This window comes from Trematomus bernacchii, unplaced genomic scaffold (genome assembly GCF_902827165.1).
Source record: "Trematomus bernacchii unplaced genomic scaffold, fTreBer1.1, whole genome shotgun sequence".
Lineage (NCBI taxonomy): Eukaryota > Metazoa > Chordata > Actinopteri > Perciformes > Nototheniidae > Trematomus > Trematomus bernacchii.
Window position 1 is genome coordinate 13,987,296 of NW_022987547.1, and position 20,966 is coordinate 14,008,261.

General features: G+C 41.9%; 1 protein-coding gene across 1 annotated transcript in view; it reads right to left on the reverse strand.

The window, feature by feature from the left end:
• The window catches only part of col27a1a (collagen, type XXVII, alpha 1a), a 94,599-nt gene extending 82,976 nt beyond the window's left edge, over positions 1-11,623 (reverse strand). Inside the window, exon 1 of the mRNA XM_034123554.1 lies at positions 11,282-11,623. Coding sequence (XP_033979445.1) covers positions 11,282-11,334 — 53 coding nt within the window. The 5' untranslated portion in view covers positions 11,335-11,623. The remainder of the gene's footprint in view (positions 1-11,281) is intronic.
• Positions 11,624-20,966: the final 9,343 nt, after the last annotated feature.

Genomic DNA, 20,966 nt, shown 5'->3' on the forward strand with positions numbered 1-20,966 from the left:
ACCAGAAATGTTCATGCGAAAATGCTAGAAAATGTCTCTCAAATACAGAGATTTCTGGCTTTTCTCTGTTTTTTATCATAATAAAAAAGTGAATATATTTGGGTTTGGACTAACAAAGCAACATTTCATGTTGGACTTTGAGAAGTCCAAATCGATTAATATAGTAAATGATTGTCAGATTGTTTAGTTATGAAAATAATTGTTAGTTGCAGCCCTTCTGGCATTTAGACATGAAAAGAATATCTTACAGAATGCTTAAATACAGAAAAAACTGCTGTCATTACAAATATATGAAAATAATCAAAAAACTAAATTATGACTTAAAGTGAGATTACAAAACGTAAGTATTTTGAAAGGATTGCATAATAACATGTACTCTGTAAGCTTTACAATTGAGCTACTGATACCATGTCAACAAAAATGTCGGCAGAAGCACTTTTTTTTAAAACACACAAAAACAGCTTCAAGTTGTGGTTTGTAAGACAGAAATACTGTAGTAGACTTATCCTTCGACTCTCCAAAACCAACATGTGTATGCCCCCCACAAACAAAAAAAAAAGTCCCTGTCATCACTCTCACCGCATGCAGGTGTGCAGCAGAGCTGAGAGGCTGATTGGAAAGTGGACTGAAAGCTCAGCGGGGGGGCGAGATCTGGTGACAGGCAGGGGAGCCACTGTTTACCGCTGGAGGTCATCCAGACACACATGGTCACACATGGTCACACACACACACACACACAGCGGAGGAGGAAATGTGTATAACAGCTGTGTGGCTGGAGGGAGCAGGCATTGGGGGGCGTGGGCCAACAGCTCCAAATACAGAAAATGTGGGAAACTGTTGAGGAAATAGATCTACCTGCACTAAACCAGGCAAGGATGTTGTAGAAACGCAAACATCCTCCACACTGCTTCCCCACACTAGCTTGGATGATTATAATCAAGGTGTGTGTACATGTCTATGTGTGTGTTTTTGTGGTGTCTATGTCTGCTTCGTTCCGAGTTTCTTGTTGCTAATAAAGCTTCATCGCAATCAGCCCCTCTAACAGCTGGCTGTGGTTACTCAGGATGCTCAGTGTGTGTGTGTATGTGTGTGTGTGCGTGCGTGCGTGCGTGCGTGTCAGACTGCCAGCTGTTTACAGTCTCATTCAGTGTCTTATCAGCTGAGGAGAGATCCGCTTTCTGAAAATGAGTCATCATGAATGCTGAGATTTTTTACTCCAGCAAAATCGACTCTCATTCTGTCCCACAGGCTGTTTACATCTGTGCAAAGTGGGCCAAGTTTCCTGAGAAACTGTGCTGTTTTCTTTGGCTTTTCATATTAAAAGTTCCCTTAACTTGTTTAGATTTTCATTGGGTTGCTTTTTAAAGTGCACATGACAGGTAGGGATATTTATTTTGCGGTTGCACTGAGGTGGGTTTGTGCACAGCGAACATTTAAATCATCCGTCTGACATCTGTACACTGACCCTGTCTCCTGTGTCTTTCAAACTGCAACAATGAGCGATGACACGACTCCCTGAGGGAGTTCCCGTCCAAGCTGAGTGGACAAAATACAGACCAGACGAACAATACCTGTGCATAAGTCATCCATAAGCAGACAGTGTAAGCTACATATTGAGCTGTGAGCCACTGAGTCATAGACAGAAGCTGCTCTGTACTGCTGATAACATATTTACTCTGCTCACTGAGCTTCTTAATTTAACTGCTCACACATTTCCCCAGTAATTAAATGGAAAAATAAATTGTGGATAGATTAGTCAACAATTGCGCAATCTGCAGAATCAGATGATTCAATATTTCCTCAAAGCTCAAAGTCTTCTCTTTTTTTTTACTAAACATGCATGTCTTAACTCTGATTCTAACCTCCCAACCCTGCACCCCCCCCCCCCCCACACACACACACACACACACATCCAAACAACAGTCTGTCTGTAGGCCAGAGACCAGTCAAAGGTTGAGGGGAAAAAAACTCACTGAGAAGCCACTATAGTTTCCGTTTCTTTTTTTTACAACTTTGGACTACTCGTTGATTCCCTGAAAGGAGTTCCCACAGGAGTTCCTGCCCCCTGAGCACACACACCTTCAGAAATACTCACACCTACACACACACACACACACACACACACACACACACACACACACACACACAGTGGAACATTCCTATGGATGAGTTGACACTAAAAGAGGCTGATGAGGGTAACTGACCTCTCATAGGACCATTAGTTTACTTGGCTGTGTATGATCTGTTCTCTCTTTAGGCTATTTTTTAAACCAATTTCTTCTTATAAAATAAGCAACACCAGTCATGTTCCAACTATTATCATGACTAAGAGAAGATAAAGTATATGATTCATCGTGACACCCTGCTCTACTAAGAGTCTGTGGTAACTAAGGCCACGTTTACACGGAGACGAAACGGGTTGTATTCGCTACAGTTCTCTATCGTATGGACGGTTCGTCCACACGAGGCCGTAACGGAACCGCGGAAACGGAGCCCTCAAACGCCGGTAACGGGTCCCAAGGTGGGTAGATCTGCGGAGCATGGTCAGTAGCAGTACTACTACTACTGACCATGCTACAGATGTTAGTGCAAAATCTACAGCTCCTCTACCACAACCATCAGCAACAAGTGGACATGGAGAACTACATGAACTCCATGTTGCTAAATCCACCACGGAGAATAAAAAGAAGGGCAACCAGGCAACCATGGCAACCATGCTCGGGGGGTCTTCTTCGCTGCTTTTGGTGTATTTTGTGGCGGAAGTACAGCGCCACTTACAGGCCCGGCATATGTACTACAGCGTCTCCAGCGGGTCGAGCGGTCTCGTGGAGTAGCATGTAGCTGCAGCCCCGGAGACTGCAGTTTCAGGACCGCAGTCCTGGAACCACTAGGACCCTAGCTTTTCATGACACTGCCACTTAGCGAGTAGGAGACATGAATATGAACGACAATCAGAGTGTGAGTAATGTGAAGTAGTGATGGCGAGATGAAGCCTTATGAAGCTTTGAAGCTTTCCAGCCAATTGGTTCGCAAAAGGGTTCATCTCATGAGGCTTCATCATGGGCTTCATTTGAACCCAAACCACTTTGACAGGGGTTGGTCAAAGTGTGTAAAACAGGCAGATTTGGCATCTCAACAGTGCTCTATCTCATACCGAGTTCCCAATGAGTAAAGCCTTAGAATAACTCTAAACAACAAACATAAAATCATATTTTCATGTAAACAATATTGTATTTATTCCAGTTGAATGATTGTGATTGAAAAGCCTAAGGAGGCAAGTAAACATTGCAAAGAGGGATTTGTATTCCTTAATAATATTCGTAAACGTAACCATGTTGTAGCCTGAGAAAGGCTAAACCATATCAAAGAATACATTTATTAACTACATTATCTAATTTAGCTGTAGCTTTTATAAACAAAAAAAAATACTTATTGACCAGTCGTTGAACCAGGGACCCTGTGGTTGTGAGTCAACTGCTTTCCAGCTGAGCCACAGCCCACACACTGAATCTACCTGAAAATACTGTACGCAATTTATTCCTGTATTTATTCATTTATTTATGTATTGATGTTTTTATTCCTACTTTTATTTATGCTTTTGTTTATTTATACTTATGACACGTTCCGACCTCTATATAAGTGAGGGTCTGAGGTCTCTTAATTCCATCTTGTCACCGGGCCCGGGTACAGGAGGGGTAATACTGACGTCATTGTGAGTGAGGGGCCGCTGGCAAGTTGCTGCCGCGCCTCCTCCGTTGTCTGTCGATTGTTTCGTGTTGTTTCATCTCGATCTATTGAATGCTGTCTTGTGCAACTGGACTCCAAACCCGTCTGTTACAAACCCGTCTGTCCCATCTAACATTGTGACGATTAATTTAGCCGTTTAACAGTCTGTACACACGCTAGTGCTACTGTGCTGTCACTCGGTAGCTTGAAGCTAGCCGCGTCGGTACACGGCTCACCGTACTGGACTACTTGGGCCCCTTTGGGCTTGCTGTGTTGCACTGTGAAAACATTAAAGTCATTGCTGTCACTGTCCCCCATCACTCCTCTTTTGAATGCTTAGCTGTAAAACTCACTGGCCCCAAACCCATCATCATTATTTCCATCTACTGTACCACCGAAGCCCTCTGCTCTTTTTCTCACTGAATTTTCATCACTACTAACATCTGTATGTGCAATGTCCCCTACTGTTATCCTCTTAGGCGACTTTAACATCCACATTGACGACCCATCCAATGTTTTTGCAAATGATTTCATCTCACTCCGGGACTGCCTCGATATCACACAACATGTCAACCTCCCAACACATAACAAAGGTCACATACTGGACTTACTCTGCTGCACTGGCATCACTCCCACTAACCTTGCTGTCATTGAATTCCCCATTTCTGACCATAAAGCTGTACTTTTTTATATCCATGCCCCCCTTTCCAAAGCCAAAGAACAACGGTGCATCACCTTCAGAATCATTAAACATATTAACCCCACAGATCTCATCCCTCTGATGAATTCCTACCCCAATCCTCCCACATCCCCCCACCCTGCTGACCTGGTGAATCACTATAATAACTGTCTCTCCTCTTCCCACACTGCCCTGGCTCCCATGAAAACTCGCAAAGTTTCATTCACCCACTCCGCCCCCTGGTTCACCTCTGAGCTACGTCAGCTCAAAACAACTGGCCACCGACTGGAGCGGCTGTGCAAAAACACCGGACTCTCAGTTCACACGCAAATGTACTCGGATCACCTTCACCTCTACAAGAACGCACTTTCCAATGCCAAATCCTCTTATTACTACAACCTCATCAGCACTGGTAACAACAGAGTTATTTTCTCCACAGTCAGTCACCTACTTCAGCCTCCTCAAACCCTCCCTCCCAATGCACTGACTTTCTGCAATTTTTTCACTCCAAAATTAACACCATTCACCTACAGTTGGCCTCAGCATGCACCTCCTCAAGTGATCCACCCTGGATGGTTACCACTGGTCCACCTCTCATCAACTCCCTCTCCATCTTCACCCCAGCATCGGAATACACCATCTCAGAGCTCATCCGTAAAGCCAAAACCACCACCTGTCAGCTTGATCCTCTTCCCACCACCCTGGTCAAGGCTTGCCTACCAGCCATATCACCCATGATCACTGACATAATGAACTCCTCCCTCACCTGGAATTGTACCCCCCACCCTCAAACTGGCTGCAATCACTCCCATCCTCAAAAAACCTGGTACTGACCCAGCCGATCTAAACCACTCCAACCTACCCTTCATTTCCAAGACCCTTGAGAGGGTGGTTACCGCACAGCTTCAGTCCCGTCTTGACATAAACAACCTCCATGAACCCTTTCAATCTGGTTTCCGCCAAAAACACAGTACTGAAACAACCCTGGTTAAAATCACCAACGACCTCCTCCGTGCAGCTGACTCCGGACTTCTCACCATCCTCATCCTCCTTGACCTCAGCGCTGCATTCGATACCATTTCTCACTCACTACTCCTGGACCGCCTGGCTGGCATTGGGATCACTGGTGTTGCACTCTCCTGGTTCAAATCATACCTCACTGACAGACAACATTTTGTACAACTCGGTAATCACAAGTCAGGGTGTGCTGACATTTCACTGGGTGTCCCCCAGGGGTCAGTACTGGGTCCACTCCTATTCATCATATATCTCCTCCCCCTGGGCACAATCCTCCGTCACCATGAGGTTAATTTTCACTGCTACGCCGACGACATGCAGGTCTACATTTCCTCCAAACCCACCATTGCCCTGCCCCCACCTCCCTCACCACCTGCCTTGAGGACATCAGGAGCTGGATGAGCAGGAATTTCCTGAAGCTTAATAGCAGCAAAACTGAGGCTCTGCTCATCGGCTCCAAATCCACCCTCACCAAGTCACAAAACACCCCAGCACCAAACATCATCATCGACGGCTTCCCCATACCATTCTCTGCCCAAGTGAAAAGCCTCTGTGTCATTCTGGACGGCTCCCTCTCCGGCACCACACATTAAAAACATCACCCGCACTGCCTTCTTCCATCTTCGGAACATCTCCAGACTCCGCTCATCTCTGTCCCAACCCAGCACCGAAATCCTGGTCCACTCATTTGTCACATCCCGGATTGATTACTGCAATGCACTTCTGACTGGCCTTCCCATCAAACTCATTAATAGACTGCAAATAATCCAGAACTCTGCTGCCCGGATCATCACCCACACCAACTCATCCACATCCACATCACCCCCATTCTCACTCAACTACATTGGCTTCCTGTACGCTACCGTATTGAATACAAAAACCTTCTACTTATGTATAAAGCTCTCCACAACCTTGCCCCCATCTACATCACCGACCTCCTTCAGCAGTACACCCGCTCCCGCACCCTCCGCTCTTCCTCCGTAGGACTTACCACCATCCCAAACTCTCGCCTCAAAACCATGGGTGCTCGAGCTTTCAGCTGCTCGGCTCCCAGACTCTGGAACTCCCTGCCACTACATATCCGACAGTCTAATTCCATAACAACATGCAAAACCCAACTCAAAACCCACCTGTTCAAACTGGCATTCTCATTATAAATGGTACCCTGTGTCCTTTTGTTTCCTTTTGTAGTCCATTTCCTGTTGTTTGTCTTGTTTTACCCCGGCTGACATTTCATTAAATCCACTGTTTTAATTTTCCCTATATTACCCTATACCCTGTAAGGTGTCCTTGGGTGCTATGAAAGGCGCCCTCCAAATAAAATGTATTATATATATATTAATATCGTTCTTATTATACATCCATCCATGGGTAATATGAGCGTTGTGGTTCAACCGATCTAAAGCACTTTCTGAAGCAGTCACGTGGTATTGAGGGGCAGCGAGGCTTCGTTTGTCATCGGTGACGTCACTGGCCCAAAACGATACAAGCCTTGATACAAGCTTCACAAAAAACTTCCGGGATTACTCGACACACGCTCCGAAGCCTCGGCGCAATACGTAAAACATCACTAATGTGAAATGCTTTTAAAGTTGTATTTGTTTAACATTAATAACAATTCCGGTGTCTTGAAATGAAGTGTGATTAGCTAACGTATGATAGTCTTAAGGCAATACAAACAATCATCTGTTAGCTTATGATAGCTTCTAACCGTACTAAAGGCACTAAAAACAATTATTCGTTAGCTATAGCTTTCGGCAAAATAAACTGTTAGCATATTTGATTATTTGTTTAATGAAACTGTAGCGTGATTTTGGCAAGCCCAACTAGGTGTCCTACATTAATTGTTGATTTAATCACTAATTACAGTAAGAGTGTGAGTAATGTGAATCATGTTGTTTGTTTAAAGTTAACAACTATTCTGGTGTATTGAATTGGACAGCAATACAAGCAACACGTGCTAAATGTAAGTCTTACAGGGAAACAGTCATCTGTTAGCCTATGATGACTCGCTGCAAAACCAACTGTTAGCCTTTTTGTTTATTTGTTTAATGAAACCCTATGTTATGGTTATGTTATTTAACAGAGGCTTTTATCCAAAGTGACTCACAAGAACCATAATTAACATTAGAATATCAATACAAATAGTTACATAGTCAGTTACATTACTTATTACATTTTAGGGTAATAACAGGGTAATTAGTCATCTGTAACCTACTACATTTCAAAAGTAAACTTCCCAACCCTGATCATTAATTATAGTCAGCTAATTAATTAAACTTCAAAGGATGACAAAAGCCTATCAATATGATCTGTCTGTCCACTACATTAAATCAGCAGTATAGCCTAAGTTCTGTCTTCAGTGAAAATGCTTCTTTAATAGTCATTGTATTACTATTTGAATTCATTGTAAATAATCTTAAAGGTGGGGTAGGTAATTTTGGAGAAACCAGCTCGAGATCGCTAGAATTTGAAAATACACAGCCGGAGAAAATCTGCCACTTCCTTACAGAGCCCCTCCTCCAACACACACGAACGCGCACATGACCAATGAGGGCACGAGATAAGTTTGTGCACAGATGGAAGGCTGACAGGCAGGTTGGCCATCCAGTTATTTTAGCCGGGCCGGCTAAAATGATTGGTCATGCTTTTTACAGTATTACGGCTTCCACAGATGAAATTTTTTTATGGATTTTTTCTCAAAGCACTTAAGATATTCATTGCTATCGGGATGTTAAGAGCATTCCATGGAATATAACAAAAAGTGTATCTCGAGCCGGTTTCTCAAACTTACCTACCCCACCTTTAACTGTGCTGACTGCCTGTTTACTATTTATCAGACAGTCTCATCATTTTGGGGTACTGCAGCTGGAGCTGTTTTCTGGTGGCTGAGGGAACAACAGACCCTCAGCCACAGTTGGGGTCTGTTGTTTTTGTTTTTGAGTAATCAAGCACCTCTTCAAAGACACATTTGATTTGATTTGATTTATTTCTAACGTGTAATACAATAATAACAAAAATTATAATAATATTGAAATGAAACAAGAGAATTATCCTACTGTAGAAACGTAAGCAGTATCAAATTGATAAACTAAATATTATTTACTTACAAAATATATATAAATAAATGATCTACCTAATTACACATCCGAAAAGGCGTGGGAAGGAGTTTACACGTATTTAATCCCACCCCTTCTCCCAAATACTAAATTAACATTTTTGTTTTCTTTTAACAAAATATACATCTGAATGTATGTCTACATACAATAGACATTTACAATTATAAATAGATTATATCATTATAACTACAATATATATATATGAATTGACGTTGTATGTCAAATTTGATAAGACAAATATAATAGACTATCTGACATACAAAATACATTTGTTATTAATTAAAAAAAACATAATAACAACAAATTGTTGTTGATAATAATAATAAAATTTCTGTAAGAAAAAAATATGTTCATGCATTTTTAGATCATTAATAACAAGCATTACAATGTCTAAAGAGACACGCTGTGTATGAGACTCAATACTTGCTGGTTGTACTTTTGCGGGCATCCAATTCGCTAGGTGGCGATGTTGCAAAACAACTAGGGTCCTATGAGTGCGGTCCCAGCCTCCGGGGCTGCAGGAACAAAGGCCCAATCCCAAACCACGCCCTACACACTACCCCTCCGTTCGCGCGGAGGGTCCGCTACATTAAGTGCTGTTCCAAACCAACGAGTGTGGAGCGGTGTGGAGGGAGAGTGGGTTATTAAGCCCTCAAACAGCGAGTCTGCATCGGTGCTGACTTGAGACCGGTCTCTACCTGACCGGACTGTGTCCGTCAGGAAACAAGCTGTTTACAAGTAGTTCCTGCAAACATCCACTGATAAATTGCGATGTTAACAACCTTGTGATAACCTCATATTTTTTAACTTAGGATCGTATACCTGTGTTTAGTCTAGAAAAAGGTAAATGTGTGCATTTTATTATAAAGTTGTGTATATTTACAGATTGTTGCAAAAACTAAGAAGCTTATAAAAATCAGGTTTAAAACTAAAAGAGCAATTATTAAAGATGTTTGGAGTTTTATTTTTGTTATTAATTTTTATTTTGTGTCCAAGAGATGCTGATTTGAAAGCGTTGTTACATACAGTTACGGCATTTCCTGTTTCTGCCGGAGAGAGGGGAGTTTGTCCCAAAGCTTGCCGCTGTATTTACTCCCTCCATCTGACAGGAGGGAGCCTCGTTGAGCTGCGAGTGTCACTCCACGGAGTTCACTCCGTCACGGAGGGGGAGTGTGTAGGGGTAGGGTGTAGGTCATGGTTTGGGATTGGGCCACTATTGGTCTCGTGTGGACGGACACGTTTCTTGAGCCGATACCGTGTGGACAGAAGACTTTTTTGATATCGAATTCGGTTCGTTCTCCGTTTCGTCTCCGTGTAAACGGAGCCTAAAACACCAAGAGCAAGAGTGAAAAACACAGAAGGTGTATGTGCCTATATATATTACTTTAATAAATGTATACATTGTAGGTGTTTTATCACTGTAAAAAAATGCCAAAATATGTCAACATATTACAGTATTTGGATGCATAAAGCCAGGATGAGTTAAATAGGGCGCCACCGTGTGGACATGGAGTGACTGATGCTCCAACCAGCAGAATATCTCAGGTAAATCTGCATCTTAAATCAATCACGGATTTGCATCACTGTGAGTGGCTGTAAATGTGTAAAACATATAAATCTTGTTTTGTTTTTTTACGGAAACCGTTCTACAAATCCTCCAATCAGGTGTGAACAATATACCTGAAGTTTGGTCGACTTGTTTCATGAGGAACTTCGAGACTGTGGGACCAATCTCCGGACTTTACTGCTCCCAAAAAGCCTGAATCCTCACTTTCTCTCCTCTCATCCGTTAAGTAAACCAGATGTTCACTGCGCAATAAAACCTCACATCTATTTAAGATAAGAACGGAGAAACGATGCATGCAAGAAACATGAATGAATGCATTCATGAATGGAGGCATGAGTTTCAAAGACTGTATGCAACAGCTGGCTGCTTCCCTAAAGAAAGGTAGTGTAGCCAAGATAAGACCAAATATTCTGGCCAATATGTTACTATGTCTACGCTGTAAACACATGCATTAAACATCTGGATGTATTGCCTCAAATAAAGGTGATAAGTGGATGTTATCTGGTAGACTCCTGCAGACGCTGATGCAAGGTGTTAATGTAACCAATTCTAAACAAATTTTCATTTTTAAAATCCACGTGAAATGAGTCTCTACTGTGCCAACGAAGCTGTGAACCCCAATGCGTAAAAAGGAAAGTCATGGGAAGCATCTAGCACACGCTCTTGTGGATGCTGATGAACTTCATAGGAGACATTAAGGGTCTGAAATACATGCTTGTTTTGCTCAGATGAATCAGTTTAGAGTTTGTGGCAAAGCTCACAAAAAACATCCCAATAAACGTAGTGTCTTAAGCACTCACAATATGTATTGTACACAGACAGGAGGGAATCTTAAAATAGCCACAACAAATCAATTATAAGTGAGTCTGGTGAAGATGCCTGTTTATTATTGTCCAGTTTGATATGCGTAAAAAAGGAGGGAACAACCATTTGGACAAATACACTCAGTTTTGCAAAGTTTTCGGAAATGCTCCAAACAGACCCCATACAGAGCCCCAACAGTCCCCAGTGAACACCTCTCCTGCCCGGGGGGCTGGCCCGCAGCCAGCCGGTCCAACACAGGTACACACATGGAGCTCCTGGAGTGACTCAGTCCTCTCCAGAGATCCATCTCATTCCACCCTCCTCTCACAGGGCACACAGACACAACACAGCAAAATAAAGGGTACTCACTTTGTGTCTAGATGAGAGGTTCTGCAATCTCTCCTTCGGGTGCCTAAATTCATTTGTATTCATTTGTCCTGGCAGTCAAAAACCTGACCGTTAATCACAGCGTGACTCCTTTGCAAGAGGGGGGCAGAAGACACCGGTCGCCGTTTTACACATTTGACAAGCTGGAGATGAAGTTCCAGAGGAAGAATCTCATGTTGATGCGCCTGTCAAGCCCGACATAAGTTCCTCCTGGCAGGCTGCTTTGGCAGAGTTTCCCTGTGCGAGTGTCTGTCGATATTCCCCTGTGTTTCATTCATTTATGCCGATCCAGAGTGAAGGGACGCAGCCCGAGAGAGAGCTGGGTTCTTGTGGAGGGGGTTACGGAGTCAGGAGCGTTTTACTCATCCCTTTCCTTTTTAAATGGGCTTTCTGTGGGTAAAGCGATGGCAAAACGCACCGCACGACCAGGTGTCAGGTTACAAACCCAGCGGCTGCACCGAGAAACTACACGCCTCCTCCAGGGGGGGGGGGTTATACATGGACCCTACCCAGAGCCCCATGCACCGGTAAAAGCACGAGCAGAGCTTCAAACAGGGAAACTGCTAAACAGGAAACGCCTCCAGAGACTTTAGATACATTTGTTTGGCTTTTTTACACAATTGAATTCATTCTTGTATAAGTTCATGTCATTAAGAAAAGCATTAAATACTGGGGAAATGTTGAGAATGCAGCATTTGTGTATGAAATGTTTTGCTAAAATAATAAAAGTATTGATTCCAAATTCCCAAAATTGCTCAATATTATTTAGGAGGCATACAGAAACTATTAAAGATAGAAATTGAAGTTAAACAAACCACAATTTACAAAAATACACATCCAGGTGGACAACAACAAGTAGGCTACCAGTAACAGTATTACAAAAATAAAAATAAGTGTAGCATCATAATCAGAATACCTTTATTCGTCCCCCAGAGGTGAAATTGACATTGTTACAGCAAAGGTAAAGAGCCAGAAAAATATTAATTTAGAGGCATGCATAAAATAGATTAAAATAGAAATTACGCAAATGACTATTTACTAAATACACATCAGTAGGCCTATCATTAAAGGTATATTTAAAAAATAAATAAGAGGAGTGATGTGATAGCAGCCACGGGATTAAAAGTGGAATTATATATCGCAGTTATTTCCAGATTTATGACAGCAGGAAACTGCAGAACAGGAACGCCTCCAGAAACTCCCCCTTCACCTTATTATCCCTCAATGTGGGGAATTATTTGGATTTGCAAATAATTTATGATAGTTTTGAGTCATTAAATCCACTTATTTGTAAGAGATATGCTGTTTGGGATTTACCAGCAAAGAATAACTTTATAAATCATCACAAACTTGGCAAGGGTGTCTCATCTCCCCTTGGATTGAGGAACGCATGAGTAACCATCTGCAGAGTACACACACACACACAGACACACACACACACACACACACACACACACACAACACACAGACACACAGACACACACACACACACACACACACACACACACACACACACACACACACACACACACACGTTTTCGGAAAGTTCGTACAAAGTGAAATTCCAGCTATATGTGCTACATGTTTGGGCAGATTGGCTGACCTCTGAAGTCTCCTTTTATACAAATAATCACAGGTTGAAGAATATTAACATGTTATGCAGTTAATGAGTTGGTAACCTCATGTCTTATTGCATCTATTGTATCTCAGATTGGATAAAAGGGTCAGCTGAATCAGATGTAAAATGAGGTTTAGAACTTTTTAGCATAAAGTTGGTTTCCTGTGGATTTCTTGCACCTTTTTCCTACGTCAGATATGCACGTTGAAATCAGTGTTGCCCATTGTGTTGGAGAAGTGTTAATAGAGAGGGAGCAGCACCTGGATGCTCCCACTACCTGAAGAGGGGTCACGCTGCAGGACGAGGCCTACCGAAGACCCCGCACAGCCACAAGAGCTAATAATTACACATCTGTTTGAGATGCTTCATGAACACGCAAGGTGATGAGACATTACGTGTTCTTCAAAAAAAAGGGAGAACAAGGAGTAAAAGGTTTTGAGTAGATGTGGTTTAGGTGAAAGCTGCCTACAATAAGTTCTGTAGATTATACAGAATAACATGGACTCATTGTTCTCAAGAGAAATACTCCTAGATGTTATTTTATTTTCATTTAATTTAAATGTTTTGAACACAAAGATATATTCATTCGAGGCAAAAACCTCAAATCTGTAGCAAGTAACACCAAATCTATTTGCAAAGCTAGATGACATAAATTGTAGATAAAATATGTTTTTATTGTGGGTGAGCCTTAATTCATATGTAAATGCATGAACAGCACTCAAAACTGCCACATCAGCGTTCCTTATTACTTTGGGCATTTCTGTGAAAAACACACCTGTTTGGAACTTCATCTCTTTTCTAAAAATGTACTTATCATGTTAAGCAATCCTGTTTTTATTGCATTAAACCAATTTGAAGTGGATAAATAGTATAATTTATTTAAAAAAAAAGCCAGATCTTATCACCTTAAAGTAGCTAAATCTGCATGTATCTAAACTCTCAACATGAATTGGCATTAAAGAAAACTGCTTGTTGAGATGAATGCTGCGGCTGCAGGATAAGAATGTTAGTGACTTGGCGTGCATTCGCCTGCTCTTTGAGTCCAGTTGCCCCAGGCCTCCAGCGCTGGAGGCTGGCCCTGATTGACTCTGTGTTGGGTGGAGCTGGGTGCGTGTGTGAGGCCATCTTTTTGCACCTCAGCCTCAGGCCGACGGTAAGCCGGCCTGGGGGGCGGGTGCTAATGGACGCAGGTCATTAACATCCTCTTTACAGCCCCCTTCACACACTCCGTCCCTTGTGTTTCAGCACTGGGTGCCACCCGACCCTCCCCTGTTTTTCCAATGAGCCCCCAATCTGCCCCCTCCTTCCAAAATTACAAACTCTGAGCTTGCTAGCGCGCTCACTGCCACCCCTTAAAGCTGCTTAATTATGGTCATTGGCACCACGTCTGAAAGCTCCCTTTATCCCCCCCACGCTCCAGAAATAGGTCCTGCTGCAGCACACAGGCAGCCCAGATCAAACGCTCCCCAAAGGGAAGGGGTCATTACTGGTGCGCAGGGCGGACGCAGCCCAACGGGTGCCGGGCCACGCCTCGAGCCCAAATTGCAGCCTGGGCCTGGTGAGGACACAGAACTGCTCTTTGATGATCGGCAGAGCAACAGCACGAGGCTGTTTGGATATCAGTGTTTACAGTGAGCTGTGTACTGTACATATAAACAACCAATACAGTGTTTTGCAGACTAAAAGCTAAGAAAATGGACTGGGCTTGGTTGGGTGTTCACAAGTTTCTCATGGTTTATATTTTTCTGTAAGCAGGGGTGGAGGAAGTATTCAGATGGTTTACTTAAGAAAAAGTAGCAATTCGTCATTGTGAAAAGACATGGTTACAAGTAAAAGTCATTCATTCAAAAGAACCAGAAATAAAAGTACTTAATTTTGCATTTTCTTTGAATTATAAAATATTTTTTAGAATAGTATACTGGTATATATTGATGAATTCATGTGTTCATCAATATATACCGGTATGCTAGCTTAAACTATAATATTTCATCCTAATTCAATTATGGATTAATAATGTAAATCTGCAGTTACTATAGTTGTGAGACAAATGAAGAGGAGAAAAAAGTACAATATCTGCCTCCTAAATGGGTTGTAGCGAAGTATAAAGTAAAAATAAAAATAATAAAGTAGAAATACATAAAAATGTTACTGAAGAACAGTACTTGAGTAAATGTACTCAAATGTAGAATAAGCAGTAAGAATTCACTCCAGGTGAAAAAGTATTAAAAATAACAAGGATTTTATGACATTGTATATGTATTTGTGACTATTTAAAACGCCTCAGGAAGCAGTGTGTTCAATGCAGGTAAAATAACCTCATGTCACCCAACAAATAAATGGGTTTGAAGGCAGTCCCCTGTGTGCCGGAGTGTTTTCCCGCTGGCAGTGCAGAGGTTACGGAGGTGGTGAAGCAGACAGTGCTGTCTCTCTCAGCTCCACCACACACAGAAACACTGTTCCTACCAGGAATGTGTGTGTATGCCGAGGGTGTGTGTCTCTGTGGTTTGTGTTTTTCCTTTACAGGTGGTTGTGTCCACTTGTGTGTGTTCCTGCTTCTGTCTCCTTCCTGAGTAGGATGGTTTTTGGGATGCACTCAGAGGTGGAAAGTGGATGTGTGTCTTTCTATTTGTATTATTATGTTCAGTTTTCTCTTTTCCTTCCTCTTTGTGCATTTTGTTATGCTAAATCGTCTCCAGTTCCAGAGGTGGAATGGAATGAAATGCATTTACTCAAGTACAGTGATCAAATGCAATTTTGAGGTACTTTACCTGCATTTTTATTTTATTTAATACTTCTACTCCACTACATGTATTTGACAGCTTCAGTTACTTCATAGATTCAGATTGTTAGCCAATACAAAATATAAATCAACAAATAAATTAGATTTGTATTTAGCTTAGCTCCAGGTTTGCCAGCTATGATAGACATTTGAAGAAAAATGTTCTTACATTTCTGCCACCTGTGTTCATCACTCCCTGTTTGCTTTCCCTCTCCTCAATATCTTTCTTTTTCTCTCTCCCTGTCCTCCTGTCATTCCTTCACCACAAGCATTTCCAATGCTGGCACCTCAGAGGAGACAGCCACCCGAAAGCTGTGCCACAACCATAATGAGCATGTTGAGTTCTCATAATAACACCAGAATAACCTGCTGGGGGAGACAAGCTGTTTTGGGGGGGGGGGGGGGGGGGGGGGTAGACTGAGACCTGGACTCAGTGACAGCAGCACACAGCTTGTTGAAGTGTGCAGTATGGACTTATATGTCCCCCTCTGTGCTGTGTTTAGATGGATTTCTGCAGTGCTTGCTGTTTTTCTTACTATATTTCTGTGTTTTGGGTTTGGCTAAAATGATGCACGTTTACTGTAATCGTAATACTGCGTCTTTCACACCTCACTGTTTATACTGTACAGGGATTATTATTAGGAGGGAGAGGGGAAGGTTGTGTATTTTTTCTTTTTTGGTAGACTAAATAATTTGGGTTAGTCTGGAGATTTTTACAACCCTGTGGCAGCTCCCAAAGTTAGCGCAATTCTGCATTGTAACAGATATAGATCATTTAAAGTGACAGTGGCAGCTCTTGGTTACAAAATAATGAATGTCTAGAATATCATTTCTTATTTGAATGTTTCTTATACCATCATTTTACCATTTCTTAATTCCAGTTCCATTATGAATGTTGGTGGCTGAGTTTAATTGTTTTTCCATTTAGATATTAAGGTTTAAAATTGAGTAAATCCTTTTAAAATTGCAACATGAGATTCTATTGGACACTTAAAAAAGTGGTGAACAAAACATTCACATTATCACCTTTTAATATCGTTTTTCTATGTAGACAGCAGGTGTTACGGAACATTATCCTTCATTTTGAGTTGTTTGAAGGGCCTTGATTCATATAAGTTGAATATTCTCTCTCTTTAAGCTTTGTTTTTGGTCTCCACCAACTCCTGAGGAAATCAGTCTTGTAAGCAGCTAAATGCTGCACGATGTTCACCAGCTATACTCTAAATCTACTTTTGGTGAAGAGCATGTAGTGTACAGTAAGTTTTTAGAGCTTTTTTAGGAAAAACAGCTTCCTTCTGAGGCGGGAAACAAACTATAAGAGTGGCAAGAGGAATCTAAAAAGTAAAGTTGTAGGCTCGACAGCTAAAAACTAAAAGTCGCTGTAAAAGCTGTGAGGCAAAGAGCTGCAGCTTCAGCTAGGAACTCTCTGTGGATTCCTCACTGTGTATAACATCCCCATTTGATTCATTGCTATCATAAAATTAGATATTATAACAGCTTTAAATATGTCTTGCACTTTGTTATGAATGGCATAATTGCATATATTAAATACGTACTCTGAGTTATTACAGGTTTCTGTTGAATACTCAATTTTACTGCATTTTACGGTCTGTTATTTATTTATAGCAGGCCGCTGCTATGGACACATTGAGTGGAAGCAATAAACTATTTTTTTTAAATCAATCAAATCATTTTCAACATTTTTCTTTGGAGCCGACTTATGACCCTTCTCTGCAACACCCTCCCCCAAAAATCACATCAGAGCCTTGTTTAAAAAACATTAATGTTCAGCCTTTCCTCCCCATCTTAGTCATTTCATCATCAACAAGTCACCTTTTGTGAATACAGGAGTGCACTTTTACACTGTGCAGGATATTTCTCCTGCAGGTAAGGCTTGTTTATTATGCAGGACAAATATCTTGCACTATGTGAAAGTGGAGCAGCAGATTCCTGGACAGTAGCTCCGGCCTCTTTTCATTCCTGGCATATTTTTTGGCAAGTCAGAAAGAATATTGACACAGGAATAAGTTGGCAACGGCAAAAAGAGCGCAACACGCTCGGAAGTTAGTCCGCACCTGCGTGGTATATAGACGATGTACTGTATATGCATACTGTAAATGTGTGCACAGGTATGCAGGGTAGATGTGAGAGAGGAATTGGCTACATTGAGTGCTGTGAAATTCCACCGTTGAAGCTCCTCCCTCCATAAACAGTCAGCATGTGTAGGAGAAGGAATCCTTATTTTAAATTCAAGTCTTTCACAGTAAAATGAAATCCCATCTGCAATAAAACCCCTTATTAAATCCAACTTTCATTTCCGACTCGCTGCTTATCATGTGTCACACAGATCCGTGATACCTTCTTATTCAGGACACTAGGCTCTGTATTGAATTTGCATGGGGCCACCAGAGACCCTGGTAGCCTAAGTGGGAACAGCAGTGAAACCTGCTCTCTCTGGCATAAAGTCACTGTTGGGATTCCAATGATGCCCTCTGTAAAAGGACTTCATTATGCTCTCAGAATATGGACTAGACAAATATTTGGCTTGGTCATTATGATGCTGGATCCACTCCCCCCACGGAACCAGCTCCTACACCAGGCTCAGTGTTTCTGCATCCCAGAGATGCCCCCCCCCCCCGGTCCCCCATTTACACCCCCATCTGCCCCCTCTGTCTCCTTCCTGACACCAAATGGGAAGAAATACAACCACATTACTGGAATAGCAAAAGAGAGGCAACAGAGGAACAGAGGAGGTATTACGCTGCCTCAGGGAACTATATATATTAATTGGCATAAATGTATGAACAAATATTTTAAAAATGTACACATTTACTAAAGATTATATTTAATGTATCAGGCCTGCCTTAAATATCAATACTTTTGATAATCAGAACACAACTATAATTTGGAGGCAAGTATTGTACTTTTTACTCCTCAACATTAATATAAAAATAGCAATTAACTAATGAATTATGATGTGTTAGCATTCATTACATTTCTCTAATTACAGTATATGCCAGTGGTATGAAACATTATTCGGAAAGAGCCAGTCAGGATAATGAACCGTTTTTGAAAGTGTATGTATTTGTTTATGCTCATACCTTTGTACTGTTAAAAAGAACGAGTGCAGGACTTGGTATTGCTGTTTTAAGTAAGAGGATTTCTTCTTCCAGTGAATGCAGGTAAATACTGCAGCTTGTGTGCATTTTATGTTGGCAGATTCACTGTGTGTGTATGTCTGTCTGCAACCACACTGTACACAAACTGTGTGTGTGGTGTGTGTGTGTGTGTGTGTGTGTGTGTGTGTGTGTGTGTGTGTGTGTGTGTGTGTGTGTGTGTGTGTGTGTGTGTGTGTGTGTGTGTGTGTGTGTGTGTGTGTGGTGTGTGTGTGTGTGTGTGTGTGTGTGTGTGTGTGTGTGTGTGAGTGTGAGTGTGAGTGTGTGTGTGTGTGTGTGTGAATTGCAGCCGTTAACTGTCCTGTAAAGCAAAACGGTTCCAGGCCGGTGGCTGTGCCTGGGAGTCACTTTCAGATGGTTCTGATAACGGGGTTTTATCTGACTCACTGTTGCCGCAGTGACTGCAGGAAATTGGAGAATTTTCCTGTGGACACATTTCACGGTGCCTTATTACCCTGTGTCCACAGCAGTGACATAACTTCTTCCTCCTGATGGTGACACAAGCCTTCACCATTAGTATGGCCAGAATGAACCTTTCTTATTATTAAAAGAAACTGGAGTCCTTACACAGCAAAATGTGGCGTAATGCTCTCTGTGGCAACAGGCTCTCCATCAATCACATCTCAAAGGTTCACAGATAAAAAGAGTTGCTATGAGGAAACTAAATTGGGTTTCCTGCAGGAAAACAAGCCCAGAGGTAAACATTCCTTATTCACTCCTATTTAATGCATTCATTTCTATATCCGTCATCTACATTTGATCAAACCTCTGCAGGAAAAGAACAGATTGAAGGTCTATCCATCAGAATTGAAGCCTCCCAGTGGGGAGGTCATGAGGAACGTGCAGAGGTGTCCCAGGTAACAAAGGATTATTTGGGCAGATGTCCTTATGCTCGGCTTTGTTGCATGCCAGAGTGCACGCACCAGCTGCCAATGAACTGCTTTACCTCCTCTTTCTCTACTTATGCTGCTTCTCTTTTACTATTTCCATGACCCTGCCTCTACCTCCTGCCTCTCATATGCCACGAGAGGACGCCAAGTTTGCAGAGGAGAGAGGAAGAGTTCATCCTGGCTGCAGAAGCCCTCAGGGCAATATAATAAACATTTCATTTCCTCTGGCAAGCAATAGGAAGGCTTATATCATGTTAAAGAGCAGCAATGGCGTCTGAAAAAAGCTTGTCATTCTGAGATTCTCCGGCCAGGTTCATTCCTGCAGTGGCATGAAGAGGCTTTTTATTCTGAAGAGACATTAACTTATTTTATAGCAGAGGGATATAGCTGCCTTATGGTAAATACAAAGGGACAGAGAGATTCAGAGAGATAGACATAAAGGAATCATTTTAGGAATGTTATATTAAAGGCAAGGGTATGATCTTAAGTAAAATATATTTGTTTGCAGGATCTGATATGAGTGTTGGGGACAGAATTTAGTATACAATTAAATGTAATAAAATGTTTATAGTTATTTCCATATTTGTTCTACTTCTGCTATATATTTGTGTTTAATGACTGTCAGTAATATTTAGCAGAACTTTTCTTAAAGGGGCCCTATCATGCTCATGTTCAGGTCTATATCAGTATGTAGTGTCTCTACATGTCTCCGTGCTTTAATGTTCAAAAAGCTCTTTATTTTTCTCATACTGCCTGTGCTGCAGCACCTCTTTTCACCCTCTGTCTGAAACCAGAGCCCAGTCTGCTCTGATTGGTTAGCTGGCCGGCTCTGTTGTGATTGGTCAACTGCTTAGAGATCTCCAGCCCCTTAGACAATCACGTACATTGTGTTAGAGCGCTAGCCAATAGAGCGGTGCAGGGATTACGTATGTTTGTAGGCCGACCCGGAAGTAAACTGCGCTTGGGTTCCCTCGACAAAAAGCAATGGGATTTCTCCATAGGATTTTGGAAAATAGCTTGAAATAAGGTCTGTGGAAAACAAACCTGTTTAATAAATGCACGTTTTGTTCAGCCGGATAATCTCCACAAGTCTACCCTACTTTTATAATTTTCAAATCATAAATCTAATCACCAGAAGCAAAATGCTAACGTTATGCTATAAACGAACTACAGCCGAGTACAGCAGGGTCGCACAACTTCAACG